The sequence below is a fragment of the Somniosus microcephalus genome, chromosome 2 (genome assembly GCF_052327205.1).
Source record: "Somniosus microcephalus isolate GS21.2 chromosome 2, FLI_Smic_1.0, whole genome shotgun sequence".
Classification (NCBI taxonomy): domain Eukaryota; kingdom Metazoa; phylum Chordata; class Chondrichthyes; order Squaliformes; family Somniosidae; genus Somniosus; species Somniosus microcephalus.
Genome location: NC_140988.1, coordinates 157,808,308 through 157,825,374, shown reverse-complemented (window position 1 = coordinate 157,825,374; position 17,067 = coordinate 157,808,308). Strand labels below are relative to the sequence as shown.

The window sequence follows — 17,067 nt, the reverse complement described above, 5'->3', positions numbered from 1 at the left end:
CCAGTGAACCTTGTTAGTCCTCAGTGATTGCGAAGGGTCTTCGTTTCGTCTTGTTCCGTCCGCGTCACCGGCGGAATGTGATTAGTTCGATAATAGGATACCAGTGAACCTTGTTGGTTCTTGGGACTGTGATAACAGGACACGAGATGAACTTTGTTCCAGCCATGCGTTGGCGTGGGATGTCTCATTGTGCAGTGATTTCAATTAGTCCCAGTCAGCGAATTTGTTGTTTGTGTCTTTTCCAGCAAAATTTTATTCTAACAGTCCCTCCTCTTGGTCCTGGAGCACGATTCATTTGCTCCCAGATGACCATCCTCGGTCCCCCTCTCGTCGGTGCTTACAGCCACTGGCTTATGTCCGGGGGTTCGGTTGTTCCTTCGACAGTGTTGTATTGGTGTTCTTCGTCCCTTGGTAGCAGGTTGGTGTGTTCCTCCTCGATAGAGGCGATCGGCATCACGGTTTTCATAGCAGTTTGGCAACACAACTTTATAAGGCTCAGCGCACAACACATCAACATACAAATTACAACTATTATTATTATCCCTTGCATCATCCACACTCCCCACCCGGTTTTCCCTAGCAACCAATCAAGCCACCCTGTGCTTGTGGGTTGATGGAGCTTCTTTATTTCTTCTTGGATATGATTTGCTAGGCTCGTGATATTCTCGGAGCTATCTGGGACATATGTACAGCAGTCTGTCCCGATCAGGGCACAGGTGCCTCCTTGCGCCGCCAACAGATAATCTAGGGCCGTCCTATTCTGTAAGGCGGTGGTCCGGATCGCCACCATTTCGGCACTCATTTCTCTCAGGGACTCAGCCGTATCGTTGGCTATTTGCTCGAGCACTGCTGCCATGTTTATGGATTCCCTTGCTATTTTTCCTGTTCCGTACCAGGGGAATGCTATAGCCCAGAATCTTTCGGTTTCCGTAATAGCTCTCTTAACACGCTTGGCTGGTTGCCATAACGACTGGTACCCGTAGTGGTGGGTTAGGGAGGATAAATAATGGATGTATGGTACTACGTATCCTATATAGCATGACCCAGTCCAGGTTCGTGGAAGCCATGGATACGCCTTATATCCGCAAATGAAATAGGTATTATTGTAGGCCTCAAATTTGTTTCAAAGTTGGTACATGATCCCAGGTATTCCCCTCCAGGGTAGATTGCTAGTCCGGTTTAGCACTTCGGATAAATTAAACGTTCCCACGTGTGGCTATTCTAGGGCACCTGGTGGTTTAGTACTGGTTTTGGTTAAAGTGTAATTAAACTTGCACTTACTCCATCCAACCACTAACCCTGTCTCGTCATAGTTTACCAAGCAGACTTCCCCCTCTGCATTGTTTAGTTTTCCCCCTGTGCTGACTAATAGCTCTTCTGGATACCTTCGATTATCGTACTGGGGATGAAACCATCCTTTAAAGTTCGTGGGGTTATACCCTGCCTGTTTCCACTCATGTTCCAGCTGATCTGGATTCAAGCTATTTTGGGTTTGTATGGTATCCTCCTTATTCCAGGTGGTATTAGAGTATAATAACCACCCTACCATCTCCTCTACCTTAAAGGGGATAGGCCTTAATGGGATTCCTCCCCCCGTATGGGTGGGCACATGGGCGCACACGCAGCAGGAGCTTTGGCCCATTTTTTTCACATAGATATATGACATATACAGAAAGGTATTTACATGCAATCCTCTCTCTTTACGTAAATGGGGTACCGCGCTTCCCGTGACAATATAAAATAATGCCATTACCCATAATACTCTAAACATGATTAATATATCACGACAGTCCAGTCTTTACAGGAATTTTATGACAAAGGGTATGCAGATCACCTGTAAAACAGATTCAGAAGGTAGCCAGTCAGTCGTCTTTCAATTGTGTCCAATGCTTCCATACTCCTTTACCCCTTATGTCTAGACAGGCACAGGTATCCCCACTGATTATGATTTCATATGGCCCACTCCATTTTGGGGCGAACCCTGGTTTGCTAGGCAGAGTTTTCACCATGACTTTACTACCCGCTGAGGGAACATAAGCCGTCATTGTGAGCTCTTCTGCCCGATCCTTGTCCTCCTGATTATCACGGACATTCTTTCGCATCTCCTTTAATTGAGTGCTAAGTTCCAGAACGTATCGTTTTAGTCTATCTTTTAAAGGGCCTACATCGGCCCCACCTGTTATGATGCCTTCTGGCAATTGCATCGCCCTTCCTGTCATCAATTCATAAGGGGTCAAGCCTGTCGTTCGGTTTTCAGTGGCTCGCAGCTTCATTAGGATAATGGGCAATACTTCAGTCCAGGTTTTCCCCGACGTCTGCATTGCCTTTGCCAATGCATTTTTAAGGGTTCGGTTCATTCGTTCCACCATGCCCGAACTTTGAGGGTGGTATGGGATGTGGAATTTTTGTTTAATTCCCATTAATTGGCATACCGTTTTGATGACACTCCCGGTAAAGTGGGTACCTTGATCAGAGTCCATTTGAATTGGTATTCCCCACCTGGGGATTACTTCTTCAGCTAAGACTCTGGCAACCATCAAAGCGGTGCAATTTCGCGTGGGGAAAGCCTCTACCCAGCGGGTGAATTGGTCTATGACCACGAGGCAGTATGTTTTGCCGTGTGACGGTGGAAGGGGACCTGCGAAGTCTATTTGTATGTGCTCCCAGGGCCCTCGCGGCCTTGGTTGATGTCCCATTTTGACCTTTATGGGTTGCCCGGGGTTATACTGCGCACAGGTGATACATCGATGGCAGTATCTCGCGATATCTCTTCCCATCCCCTTCCACCACCATTCTTTGCTGAGGCTTCCCATCATCGCTTCTCTCCCTGAGTGTACAAGCCCATGGCGGAGTTCTAATAGCGTATTTTGAATGCACTTGGGGGCTGTTACCCTGTTGTCCTTTCGCCAGACATTATCGCTTCCCCGCTTTGCGCCTTGTTCTTCCCACGTACCTTTTTTGACGTCGGGGGTGTCCTCATGGAGTTCGTCAATACTTATCTCGTCCTCGGAGCTGCTCACAGCGGCTATTGGTACTTCTTCGATCCTTTCTTGCTCTAGCGCCCTTTGTGCTGCTTGGTCCGCAGCCTGGTTCCCCTGGTGATTTAACCAGTCCGGGCTAGTCCGGTCCGGTTCCCTCTGATGTGCCTTAATCTTAATTACTGCTACCTGTTGGGGTTTGTCGCTAGCTTCTAGGAGGGCTTCTATCTTCAGCTGGTGTTTTATGGGATTGCCTCCCGTAGTAATGAATCCCTTCCTACCCCATGCAGTCATATAATCGTGGACCACCCCAAAGGCATACCTACTATCTGTGTAAATGTTCACGATTTTATTCTCTGACAACTCTAGTGCCCTGGTGAGAGCCATTAGCTCTGCCACTTGGGCCGATAGGCCTCCATCAATCCGTCCTGACTCTACGGTTTTTAATTCGCCATTAACCACCGCCCACCCCGTTCGGGGCAGCCCATCTATACACTTGCGTGAACCATCTACATACAACGTCTCTTCCGCTGTCGCTAAAGGGGTGTCTTTTAGCCTATCTTCTTCCAGGTTCATATCTACGTCCTCACAGTTGTGGGGCTCCCCAGTTCCCAGTATTCCTTCTGCCGGGTTCTCCCCCGTGTCTCTAACAATGGTTACTGCTTTACTTGGAGGGAGGAGGACGGCCTCCCACTTGGCACGTCTCATGTTCGAGACGGATCTTAATTTCCCGGTATTCAGCATCTCTACCAGAGTGTGTTTAGTGTGCAATATAATGTTTCCTGTCATTACTATCGGCTCACTAACCTTTACTGCCCAAGCCGCACAATCCAATGCAGCTATGCACCAGGAGAGCCCTGTGACTACCGGTCCCTCCGCTGTGGAATAGTAGGCGACGGGCCTTCTTTTATCCCCATGATCCTGTGTAACTACTGCTGTGTAAAACCCTTCTTCATTGCTTCATTGTTGCAATGTATGTGGAAGTCCTTACTCATATCTGGCAGTCCTAGCCCTGGGGCTGATACTAGCTCAGACTTTAGTTGAGTATAAGCTTCCTCTTGTTCCGGTCCCCAATCTATCGGTTCCAACGCGGGTTTACCCCCTTTCACTAATCTTTGTATAGGTTCTGCTAATTTAGCGAACCCCGGGATAAAATTTCTACTGTAATTAAAGAGCCCCAGTACCTTCCTGACTCCGCGTACTGTTACAGGTCTCGGCATGCCCTGGACAGCGTGTTTCCTGTCCTGTGGCATTTCTTTCAGTCCTTGGGAGATTAGATGTCCCAGGTATAGGACCTGAGTTTTTCCTATCTGTGCTTTTTTAGGGCTTACCTTGAGGCCAGCCGTCTCTAGGGCCCTTAGTACTAAATATAGGATTGCCAGATGGTCTGCCTTCGTTTCCGAGGCTAATAGTATGTCATCGACGTACTGCAAAATAGTGCTTCCTTTAGGTACTTCTATCTGTTTTAGGATATCACTCATGACGCGGTGAAAAATAGCTGGGCTATTATGGAATCCCTGTGGCAATCGGGTCCACGTATATTGTTTATCCCCTACTGTGAATGCAAATTTCTCTTGTGATTCCGGATCTAATGGGAGTGCCCAGAATCCGTTAGCTATGTCTAAAACGGTGAATATCTTCTGTTCAGGGGATAGTCCATTCAAAATTGTTGAGGGGCTGGCAACGATGGGGTGTAATTTAGGAGTGACCTTGTTGAGGGCCGTATAGTCTATAGTCAACCTATAGCTCCCATCCGGTTTCTCTACTGGCCATGTGGGGGAATTAGTAGTGCTCGTGGTTTCCCTCAGGATACCCCTTTCTACTAGCCCCTTCACTATGTCCACGACTGCCTTCCTGGCCTCCGCCTTTATTGGGTACTGGCGGTGGGATTAGCCAATGTCCCGCCCCGACTCACAGGAGCCATCTCAACTATTTCAATGTCCCCCTTGCCTGCAGGGGCTGTTGGTTCTGCACTGTAATATGGGGGAAGGGAGGTGGTGTCTGGACAGGTCCCCATTCGCCCCCCCTCGTATACCTTACACTCTAATTCCTTTATAATTTTTGCTTGACATTTCGCCTTTGTCTCTAGTTCCGTAACCATCTGTACTTTGTCTTGTGCAACTTTCTTTATTACGTTTACTTGTTCAATGAGTCCTGCTAGTTGGTGTACTAATAACACTCCTGCCTTCTTGGTTTTATCCTTTGTCTGTTTAGTCAACCAGCTTCTCTGGAGTTCTAAAGTCTGTGACACATCCCAACCGTCTTTCTGCATCTTCTTAATTAACGACTGTCGGTTTGTCATATAAGAATATGTGAGGGAGCCCGAAGGTCCCCTCTTAACTTCCTCACCTGACATTGCCGCTGCTTCACCGATCGTTCCTTCGTGTCTGGAGATCTGTTCCTTAGAGAGCCCCCCTATTCTTTCCTTCCGAGAATACCCGAGCTTCTTGTCGCACTCTATGCCAGCGTTCTCAGAGGTCCGGGTTTGTCTTTCTCTCAAAACTGCCCGGACGTGTAACGCTTGCTTGTTGGACGGGGTTTCTACCTGTTTACCTGATCAGGGTCCTACAACACCGACACTAATAATCTCCTAGTTCACTTAGCAACATGATATAATGCAGAAAAATGTTAACCATACTCGACTAGTATCACGACTTTAGAACACCTTGGAGTCTCGGCACCTACTTCATGGTCCTGGCCTTCGCGTGGGGCATTTGCCCTCTTAACAACCGGCCTGAGGCTAGGTGTCTGAGACAAGTGTCCTCCTGGTCCGAGGTTTTTCTTAGTTACTATTACACAAATACAAATACAAATCAAGTAGTGTCTCTTACCCACTCAGTCTGTGTGCCAGATTCGTTTTGGTGCCGCTTCGCCGTTCAGTCGCCTTGTCGTGTGTCTCTGATTTATGGGCGGTCAAAAATCTGACTACTCACCCTGGCCACTGATTCGAACGACTGTTCAGCTCCGTGGCACCCTGCTCGCAGCGCCAATTTGTTGTAGGAAAAATGATTCCTCGGAAACTAGACTTTGAGTAAGAGAGACAACTTTATTAAATGACAGAGCTCTGGGAGAAGCGTCTGCAACCACGCGGTCTGAGAGAGCACCTTCTTGTAGTACGTGCCGAGCTTATATACAATTCCAAGAAGTTGGTTTTAGATCATTTTACATTCATCCAATCAATTTGTTTATTAGCGCATATCATTATTTTCCTCCAGTCAGGAGTTTACACACTCGTGTTGCCAATTCTGCCTCTTCAGTGATTGCGGAAGGTCTTTGTTCCGTCTTGTTCCGTCCGCGTCACCGGCGGAATGTGATTAGTTCGATAATAGGATACCAGTGAACCTTGTTAGTTCTTGGGACTGTGATAACAGGACACGAGATGAACTTTGTTCCAGCCATGCGTTGGTGTGGCATGTCTGATTGTGCAGTGATTCAATTAGTCCCAGTCAGCGAATTTGTTGTTTGTGTCTTTTCCAGCAAAATTTTATTCTAACAAGTCCCATCAATTTTCCTAACACCATTTCCCTACAAATACTGATTTCTTTCAGTTCCACCCTTTCATCAGGCCCTATGTTCCCCAGCATCTCTGGGAGGTTATTTGTATCCTCCTTTGTGAAGACAGAACCAAAATATGTATTTAGTTGGTCTGCCATTTCTTTGTTCCCCATTATAAATTCCCCTGATTCTGACTGCAAGGGACCTACGCTTGACTTCACCAATCTTTTTCTCTTCACATATCTATAAAAGCTTTTACAGTCAGTTTTTATGTTCCCTGCAAGCTTACTCTCATAATCTATTTTCCCTTTCTTAATTAATCCCTTTGTCCTCCTTTGTTGAATCCTAAACTGCTCCCAATCCTCAGGATTATTGCTTTTTCTGGCCAATTTATATGTCCTCTCCTTGGATCTTATGCTATCCCTAATTTCCCTTGTTAGCCACGGTTGAGTCACCTTTTTTGTTTTATTTTTATGCCAAACTGGGATGAACAAATTCTGTAGTTCATCCATGCGGTCTTTGAATGTTTGCCATTGCCTATCCACCGTCAACCCTTTGAGTGACATTCCCCAATCAATCTTACCCAACTCGCTCCTCAGACCAAAGTAGTTTCCTTTATTTAAATTGAGGACCCTAGTCTCTGAGTCAACTTCATTCTCCATCTTAATGAAGAATTCGATCATATTATGATCGCTCTGACCCAAGGGGCCTCGTACAACAAGATTGCTAATTAATCCTTTCTCATTACATAATACCCAGTCTAAGATGGCCTGATCTCTGGTTGGTTCCGCGACATATTGGTCCAGGAAACCATCCCGTAAACACTCCAGGAATTCCTCCTCCACAGTATTGTTACTAATTTGGTTAGCCCAATCTATATGTAGATTAAAGTCACCCATGATGACTGCTGTGCCCGTATTGCACGCTTCTTTAATTTCCCTTTTAATGCCATCCCCAACCTCCGCCTTACTGTTTGGAGGTCTATATACCACTCCCACTAACGTTTTCTTCCCCTTAGTATTTCTCAATTCTACCCATACAGATTCCACATCATCGGAGCTAATATCCTTCATTACAATTGTGTTAATCCCTTCTTTAACCAGTAATGCTACCCCACTTCCCTTTCCTTTTTGCCTATCTTTCCTGAATATCGAATACCCCTGGATGTTGAGTTCCCAGCGTTGGCCATCCTTGAGCCACGTTTCCGTAATCCCAACCAAATCATATTCGTTTACCTCCATTTGCGCAGGCAATTCATCCACCTTATTACGAATGCTCCTCGCATTAAGACACAAAGCCTTCAGGCTTGTTTTTTAACGCTCTTAGACCTATTAGAATTATTATTTACTGTGGCCACTTTTGATTTAAACTGCTGATTTCTCTGACTGCCACTTTTGTTTTTCTCCTCCTTATCTTTTGCTTCTATCCTTGTTTCCCTTTCCTCTGTCTCCCTGCTCAGGTTCCCAACCCCCTGCCATTTTAGTTTAAACCCTCCCCCAGAGCACGAGCAAACACTCCCCCTAGGACATCAGTTCCAGCCCTGCCCAGGTGCAGACCGTCCGGTTTGAACTGGTCCCACCTCCAGAACTGGTTCCAAAGTCCCAGGAATTTGAATCCCTCCCCCTTGCACCATTCCTCTAGCCATGTATTCATCTGAAATATCCTTCTGTTTCTACTCTGACTAGCACGTGGCACTGGTAGCAATCCTGAGATTACTACCTTTTGAGGTCCTATTTTTAAATTTACCTCCTAACTCCCTATATTCCGCTTTTAGGACCTCATCCCGCTTTTTACCTATATCGTTGGTGCCTATATGCACCACAACAACTGGCTGTTTACCCTCCCCTTCCAAGATGTTCTGCAGTCGCTCTGAGACATCCTTGCCCTTGCACCAGGGAGGCAACACACCATCCTGGAGTCTCGTTTGCGACTGCAGAAATGCCTATCTATTCCCCTTACAATAGAATCCCCTATTACTATAGCTCTCCCACTCTTTTTCCTCCCGTGCTGTGCAGCAGAGCCACCCCTGGTGCCAGGAAGTTGGCTGCTGCTGCTTTCCTCTGATAAGCCACCCCCCCCCCCCCCCAACAGCACTCAAAGTGGTGTATCTGTTTGAGAGGGGGATGTCCGCAGGGGACATCTTCCATGCAATGATATAGAATGATTTAAAAAAAAAAAAAATGTATAATACTCTAAAATAGATTCAATAGCAACTTCTTTAGTAGCTACAAATAATTTATCTTAGTTTTCATTACCTTGAAGTGCATTCATGGCTGGTGTGCTTATTTTCTCAGGTGGCCTCCATAAGACAGCATCTAGCCACCATTTATGAGAAGGAAGAAGACTGGAGAAATGCTGCTCAAGTATTAGTGGGAATTCCATTAGAAACTGGACAAAAGTGCGTATTGGATGAGTCTTCATTCTTTAATTTCTGCGATGCAGCGTGCACCATTGTAGCTATTTTAAACAAAGTGGATGCTTTTTAAATTAATACCCACAAATCATTGCACAAATAAACATTCCAATTTTTCTCTTAAATAAAGATTGTAAATGGCGAACGCTGCATAGCTGGTTTAGTTGACACAGCACGTGCAGCTATAATTTGTTCCCCTGCATCCTTGACAGTTACATTGTCACAGATGGCACATTTAGATCATTGAGCATAGACATTGTTATAGAAGAGTTGCTGCCTTCCCAATATATATAACTTGTTTTTGCAGGGTATTTTGCTGTTTTGTCTGTCTTCCCCTATCGGGGCTCTCTGGGCCATATGTCTTCTGGGAAGAGAGTGGGTGGGTGAATGACCTACTCTCAGCCCTCTGCCAGTATCACTATGAAGCTATCCACTGGGAATTGTGTGAAATTGGCTTGGTAATGTCTCCTGATTTTCCCTTACTCCTTATTGGGAACGTCTTGGCTTCTCCTGTGTCCCTTCCCATAGCAACAAGGCTGAGATAAATAACTCAGTGGATTGGGGAAACAGCCCTCCATCCCCACCCCACCATTCCACAGCGATGTATGAGCACTTACATGGTTTTATATTTTGTGCTGTCTGAATTCATTAATTACCTCAGCTTCTTCTTGGCAATCTTGTCTTATAGCCTACAACAGGTTTTTACAACAAAATGTGTTGGCAGGAACTTTTAAAATAAGAGCTGAAATTTGCTGAATGTTCAGTAAATGAACAGACAAGAACTACCTTGAGTTTAGTCTCCAAAGGAAAAAATACTTTTCTAATTTAAATCCTAGATGTATATGTTCATATTCTGAAACAAATCAGGTCACTTTCAATGTTTTTTTAAAACATCTTTGTTTATTTACTTTTAAATGTTTTTATTTTTTTGCAGGCAATATAACGTGGACTATAAACTAGACACCTATCTGAAAATTGCTCGTTTGTACTTGGAAGATGATGATCCTGTGCAGGCAGAAGCTTACATAAACCGGGCCTCTCTCCTTCAAAATGAATCAACCAATGAACAGCTGCAGATACATTACAAGGTAGAATTCTGCTTTTGAAAAAGAGCTATTCATTACACGGCTAAAGACCAGTGGATCAATGAGAATATTTCTACAGTATGAAGAGTTCAGCAATCCCATCTCTTGTTACCATCTCAAATAATAATGTGAGGCTCAAGTTCGATTCCCAATCTGATCTGAGGTACCTGATCTCAGCTGGGGAACTAGGATGGATATTAAGTTGGTCCTAGAATCCCTGGGTCAGAGAGGAGGAAAATCAGCTGGGGTTCCCACTCCTGCTCACGATTCGGTGACCATTGTTGAAAAATCTCCCTTTGGACATCAGGTTTGACTAGGCTTGCACGAATGCGTAGTCCAGAGACACTTACTGTCTCCCAAAGAGAATGGGTACTTGGGTGAGGTACTGGAGCATGGCCACCACCCATGAAACCCAGTATGAGTCAGTGTATTTAGAAGAGTGGTGGGAAAAAATGGAAAATAAAGTTTAGTCCACTATCTACAGAAAATACTCAAATTGCACAACAGATCTTTCAGCATCTAAAAAAGAGAAAAGATGGGTTAATGTTTTGAATGTTGTTCCTTTGACAAGACATTAACCTGTCTTTCAATGTCTTGTCAGCTGTGGCTCAGTGGGTAGCACTTTTGCCTCTGAGTCAGAAGGTTGTGAGTTCAAGTTCCACTCCAGAGACTTGAGCATAAAAATCTAGGCTGACACTCCACTGCAGTACTGAAGGAGTGCTGCACTGTTGGAGGTGCCATCTTTCGAATGAGATGTTAAACCAAGGCCCCATCTGCTCTATCAGGTGGACGTAAAAGATCCCATGGCAGTATTTCGAAGAAGAGCAGAGGAGTTATCCCTGGTGTCCTGGCCAATATTTATCCCTCAATCAACATCACTAAATCAGATTATCTGGTCATTATCACATTGCTGTTTGTGGGAGTTTGCAGTGCGCAAATTGGCTACCGCATTTCCTACATTACAATAGTGACTACACTTCAAAAGTACTTCGTTGGCTGTAAAGTGTTTTGGGACGTCCCGAGGTCATGAAAGGCGCTATATAAATGCAAGTCTTTTTCTCTCTTCCTCTCTCATATGAATGAAATCATAGAATGTTACAGCACAGAAGGAGGCCAATCGTGCCTGTGCAAGCTCTTTGAAAGAGTTATCCAACTAGTTCCACTCCTCTACTCTTTCCCCATAGCCCTGAAAATGTTTCCCTTTCAAGTATATATCAATTCCCTTTTGAAAGTTACTATTGAATCTGTTTCCACCACCCTTTCAGGCAATGCATGTCACATCATAACAACTTGCTGTGGCTTCAGCTTTAATGCTTTGTTATCAGTCCCAAATTCTCTCCTCTGACTGTGATCATGCTTTTTCTGCATAGATCACCATTGCCATTGGTTTTAAATGTGCATGCACCAAAAGCCATTGCTTCAAAAGATGAATTTATTATAGGTCTACCGTACAGCTGCTGTAAAGGCTGTGTGAAACCCACTTAAGGGTTTTTCTGGATTTAGGAAAAACTTGTGGAAGATGCAGTCCAATGTAAAAGGACAAAACAACTGAAATCTAAACCCTGCCACAATAACCACTTTAATCCATGAGCATGACTGACCGCCATCCAGTTTGGTAGCAGCTTCGAATTCTAATTCTAAAGGCTTCAGTATAAGTAAAAGACCATCAGATTAGAATGTGAACTAGACTGATCAAGCAGCAACTGGAATTTTAGTTTAAAATACTACAATCAACAAGTCACCAACTACAAACCACAATAAAGTAGCGACCATTGTAGAAGTTGTACTGAATCATTCAAACTGCAAGCAATTAGTTATAGCAATCTCTTTAAAGCTAGTTAAATGATTGAGGTAATTGTAGAAAATATTAAGCCTTTCTTCCCTAATCCCTTTTTTAAATGTTTTCCTTTTCTTTTTGGCTGCTGCTCTGTATACAATAAGCAGCTATAATAAAAACAGAAAATGCTGTAAAAGCTCAGCATGCCAGGCAGCATCTGTTTGAAAGGTCATCGACCTGAAAGATTACCTTTGTTTCCCTCTTCACAGATGCTGCCTGACCTGCTCAGTATTTCTAGAATTTTCTGTTTTTATTTCAGATTTCTAGCATCGCAGTATTTTGCTTTTGTACAATAGCAGCTGTCTGCCTGGAGAGGTTAGAGGGGTAGAGGAAGAAGGAGTAAGAGGAGCAGGTTTAAACCAGTTTAAAAAAAATATATGGAAAACTGGGGTGGGGTGGGAGGGGGAATCTATACCCCAATTATGTAACCACAAAAAAAATGTATGATTCATCACAGCTCCCCAAGAGAGTGAGAAATTTGCTTTTAATGTGCAATGACTGTTCCACAGATGTCTTGATTGACGTGTACTTCTAGTTTTCTGTTTTTTTCTCAGATTTCCTACATTTGTATTTTTTCTTTTTATCGCTCCAAATATCTCCCTTAATTATAATTAAATTGCATTTATTTCAGATGTATTGTGTGTTTTGAGAACCACGCAACTTCAAATGTACAGATAAAGAAAAAGACATGTCCTAACAAAAATATAAAATTCTTTCCAATCTTGGAATTAATTATTTGTGCTCACATTTTTAGTTTTTAACCATTTTTAAAAATTCATTCACGAGACGTGGGCATCGCTGACAAGGCCAGCATTTATTGCCCATCCCTAATTGTCCTTGAGAAGGTGGTGGTGAGCCGCCGCCTTGAACCGCTGCAGTCCGTGTGGTGAAGGTACTCCCACAGTGCTGTTAGGGAGGGAGTTCCAGGATTTCGACCCAGCGACGATGAAGGAACGGCGATATATTTCCAAGTCAGGATGGTGTGTAACTTGGAGGAGAACCTGGAGGTGGTGGTGTTCCCATGCGCCTGCTGCCCTTGTTCATGTAGGTGGTAGTGGTTGTGGTTTTGGGATGTGCTGTCGAAGAAGCCGCGGCAAGTTGCTGCAATGCATCTTGTAGATGGTACATACTACAGCCACGGTGCGCCAGTGGTGGAGGGAGTGAATGTTTAAGGTGGTGTATGGGGTGCTGATCAAGTGGATTGATTTGTCCTGGATAGTGTTGAGCTTCTTGTGTTGTTGGAGCTGCACTCATCCAGGCAAGTGGAGAGTATTCTATCACACTCCTGACTTGTGTCTTGTAGATGGTGGAAAGGCTTTGGGGAGTCAGGAGGTGAGTCACTCGCTGCAGAATACCCAGCCTCTGACCTGCTCTTGTAGCCACAGTATTTATGTGGCTGGTCCAGTTATGTTTCTGGTTAATGGAGGCCCTTAGTATGTTGATGGTGGGGGATTCGACGATGGTAATGCCATTGAATGTCAAGGGGCGGTGGTTAGCCTCTCGCTTGTTGGAGATAGTCATTGCCTGGCACTTGTGTGGCGCAAATGTTACTTGCCACTTATCAGCCCAAGCCTGGATGTTGTCCAGCTCTTGCTGCATGTGGGCACAGACTGCTTCATTATCTGAGGAGTTGGGAATGGAACAGAACACTGCAATCATCAGCGAGCATCCCCACTTCTGACCTTATGATAGAGGGAAGGTACTCCACTGTATATGTTTGTTATTTTTTTACTCAAATCATTCTTTTCTTCCCTCCTCCACCCCTTAATAAAATCTGTTGTGCCAATGCACTATTAGTTTGTGGTAAATTAATCTTCAAATCTTAATTCAATTTTTTTAATGCGAAACAGCATAGTCATTTTGATATCTAGCTTTGATATATGTAAACCAGAAGAACAGCTTCTACAGAAAAACAAAGCAATGTGTCCATGTTTATCACCTAGCTGCTTTAGAACCTCACAATATTTAAACGCTTTTATTTTCTGAAAAGTGAAACATTCTTCAATGCTTTTGTCTTCAGGTGTGCTATGCTCGTGTCCTCGACTATAGAAGGAAATTTATAGAAGCTGCCCAACGATATAATGAACTTTCATATAAGTCTATAGTTCATGAAACCGAGCGACTAGAGGCATTAAAGCATGCACTACACTGCACCATTCTTGCATCAGCAGGTAATATATTTATATTGTCGGCCAATAATGTCGGAGCTGTGGGTAGTTCTAACACCAATGTGTACGACAAACGTCTAGTTGTCCTATTTTGGATTGCAGTTCTAAGTTTGAACCAGCATGCCTGAAGTATTGTTGGTAGACTGGGGTCCATCAATGGATAAGTGCACCAACAAATTAAAAGGATTTAGTGCATTTCTAAAAAAAATAATATTTTTAATGTCATATTACTGTACTCTCATTTGATCCCTTTTTGAAGTTTCTGCTTCAAGGCTGCAAGAATGGTCTAGGCTGCAGACTCTTTCACAGCTGTCTGCCATTCTCTGTCTAGTGAATCAGTTGCAACCTCTGGAAACATTTCCATAGAGTGTAACTAAAAAAATACGTTGAAGTCTAAGATGTGAATTTGACTACCGTGGCTGGGAATCTAAACCAGTAGAGCAATTAACTGGCTTTAATAACAAACTTTAGACTATTTTAAAGTGACTGCATTCCTTTGTCATGCCATCAATTCAGAAGGGTATAAAATTATAGCTTTGCTGTTTAATATTAAAGGTTGTCAAATTGCATTGTTGGTACATAAGCAGCTTTTAAATGGAGAACCAGTTGTTAGGTTCTGAAGGCAAGTTTATTGTTCACTTTAATCATTTTTCACTGTTAGTTAATTCAAATATGAATTCATCAGATGACATGATACACTGTCAAAATTTAATGTGGAAAATATACCAGACTTGTTATTCATTAAGCTTTGGAATCCAGGCTCTGTATCAGCCTTTTTGGTTTTGTTTTCATTGTGAAAGCACAAAATTGAAGAATTCTGTTGAATAAATTCACTTAAGAAAATTTTATTTTAGGCAAATCAGAATTGATCCAAAGAAAGCCCTGGTATACTTTTGGGAGCTATTTTGGGAAGGGTGAATCTTGCAGTATCAGATCTTGGCATTTACATTCAAATAAAACTCAGAATTTGAGACATCAATGAGATACTTGCTTGCACAAGTACGTACATCTGTTCTGGTCACATCTTGTTTTTGTGTACATCTGTATTGAAACTCATAGGACAGAGGGGTGAGAAAGTGAGGCCAAGGGCTGAATTCAGGACATACATCTGAATAATTTTTCTCCACTTTGGGAAGCAATTTGGATGCACAGCACAGTAAATTTATTCAAGTAAATTGGGCCTTTACATTGTTTTCCACACTAAGTCAAAGATTTGGCAATCTTGGATTGAACTTCCTACCATTCTAATACATTTTGAGTTTTATTATGTGAAATGTCAAGGGTTATTATAAAAGTATATGTGTCATAGAAATTATTAATTATATTAAAAAAAATATAAAAATTAGAAGTAATTCAAAGCAGATGATTTTTCAGGTAAGAATGGGGGAAAACCCAATTCTAAGTATGGATGCAACATTGTGAACAAATACTGCATTGCAACAAAGTTAAGTTTTACAATTCACAGCAATCCTGTTGGTTGTGTTTTCCCTGTAGGACAGCAGCGTTCCCGTATGCTGGCAACCCTGTTTAAGGATGAACGCTGCCAGCAACTTGCAGCTTATGGCATTCTAGAGAAAATGTATCTGGATAGAATTATTCGAGGGAACCAGCTGCAGGAGTTTGCTGCCATGCTGATGCCTCACCAGAAAGCAACGACTGCTGATGGTAAAGTCTTCACAGTCAGTTTTTGTCCTGAAGGTGTGTGTTTCACACCTTTTTTTGTAGTGCGTAGCAGAATGATTTGTGCATGATGAACCTAAAACATGTCTTTGTTGGAACTGTGAACCTTATTTTTAACAGCGTGAATATTGACATTACTGCCAGGCCGATGACGCGCGTGCTGGTGATGTTGCTCAAGTCCAGCCCGAGTGTTAGTGCTGTGCTGTGTTGAAGCACTGTACATTGTTGAATTCTGCACTTAGCTCTGTAGAGAGCTTCAGTGGAGAACTTCAATGCAGTACTGCCTGTTTTCAGCCTGACTGCATCAAATTACACATTTCACTTCATTAATTGTATTATTGTCCTCCCACTTCCTGGTAGCGCAACAACAAATTTTGTTAATTACACCGGGTAATGTCACTAAACGCAGCCTATTTTTAATGCTGTTTTAAACAAGGCCACTGATTTACAGTTTTAAATGAAAAATGGATGGAATTGCAGAACTTGATCCCCAGAATAGCAGCAAAAGTCTCACAATTCCATGCAATAAAAACAGATTTTGACTTTTTTTGTTGCTATAAATCAGTAGCCCTAATTATATTTGATTCATCCCTCCTGGGTCACTAGTTAATTTTTTTAAGTCATTGTGGATTGAGCACCCTCAACTCAGCTGGTCCACTTCCCTGCATTTTGTCTCTGGGATAAGTGAAGGAAGAGATATAATAGTCTTTTCCTCTGGGCACTGCAGTACACTAAAAGACACCAGCAATTTCCATAGTTTGTCTATGTTGAAAAAGGTGCTCTTGATAAGAGCAGCAAAAAAGGGCATCCTGGGTGAAGACACCACCCAGTGTAGTGCAGAAGATTGCAGGTTCAATTCCCAGTGTCAGCTGAGTTAGCTGATTTCATCCTGGACAGCCCTTCGAGTGCTATAATTTCCCTTGGGTGGGGGCTGGGGGAGGAATCAGTCATGGTTCCCATTTCTGACCAGAGTCCCATGGAAAGTTTGTGTAAGTGGACAGAAGGGGCAAATGTGATTGAGTTTAGTCGCGATGCCCTCCCCAGTTGAATATCCCACCAATACATACTGCCTACATCCACACATGAAGAATAGCCACTAGGTTGTGGTATAAAATGGCTGCCATCGCCACTGAAACTATACCTGAGCATGAGTCAATGCCTTCAGATGAGGACGGAGGAGAGGCAAAATTTGAATTAATTTTTTTATTATCTTAAAACAATATTTGTATTGCAGGTTATTACCGTTTGAATTGGCATGTTAACAATTCAGTCACTGATAATAGCAATTGAAGCTTTCCACCCCTTTAATTGGAAAACAGTTTAATAAATGGAGACTATATAATGGTGAACCATTGATTAATTGATCCCCTGGGGTGAATTGCGTTAAGTTCATGAGTGGGATAAATTGTCT

The 17,067-nt window shown here is 43.2% G+C and overlaps 1 protein-coding gene across 4 annotated transcripts in view; it reads left to right on the top strand.

The window, feature by feature from the left end:
* The window catches only part of cops4 (COP9 constitutive photomorphogenic homolog subunit 4 (Arabidopsis)), a 96,638-nt gene that overhangs the window by 19,771 nt on the left and 59,800 nt on the right, over window positions 1–17,067 (top strand). For 2 of the 4 annotated variants that reach the window (XM_085964771.1, XM_085964780.1), the window contains exons 4-7: window positions 8,768–8,871; window positions 9,821–9,974; window positions 13,829–13,979; window positions 15,471–15,641. In XM_085964771.1, coding sequence (XP_085820897.1) covers window positions 8,768–8,871; window positions 9,821–9,974; window positions 13,829–13,979; window positions 15,471–15,641 — 580 coding nt within the window. Of the gene's footprint in view, window positions 1–8,767; window positions 8,872–9,820; window positions 9,975–13,828; window positions 13,980–15,470; window positions 15,675–17,067 lie in introns of all 4 variants that reach the window. The other 2 variants (XM_085964753.1, XM_085964761.1) reach the window with 1 other exon arrangement.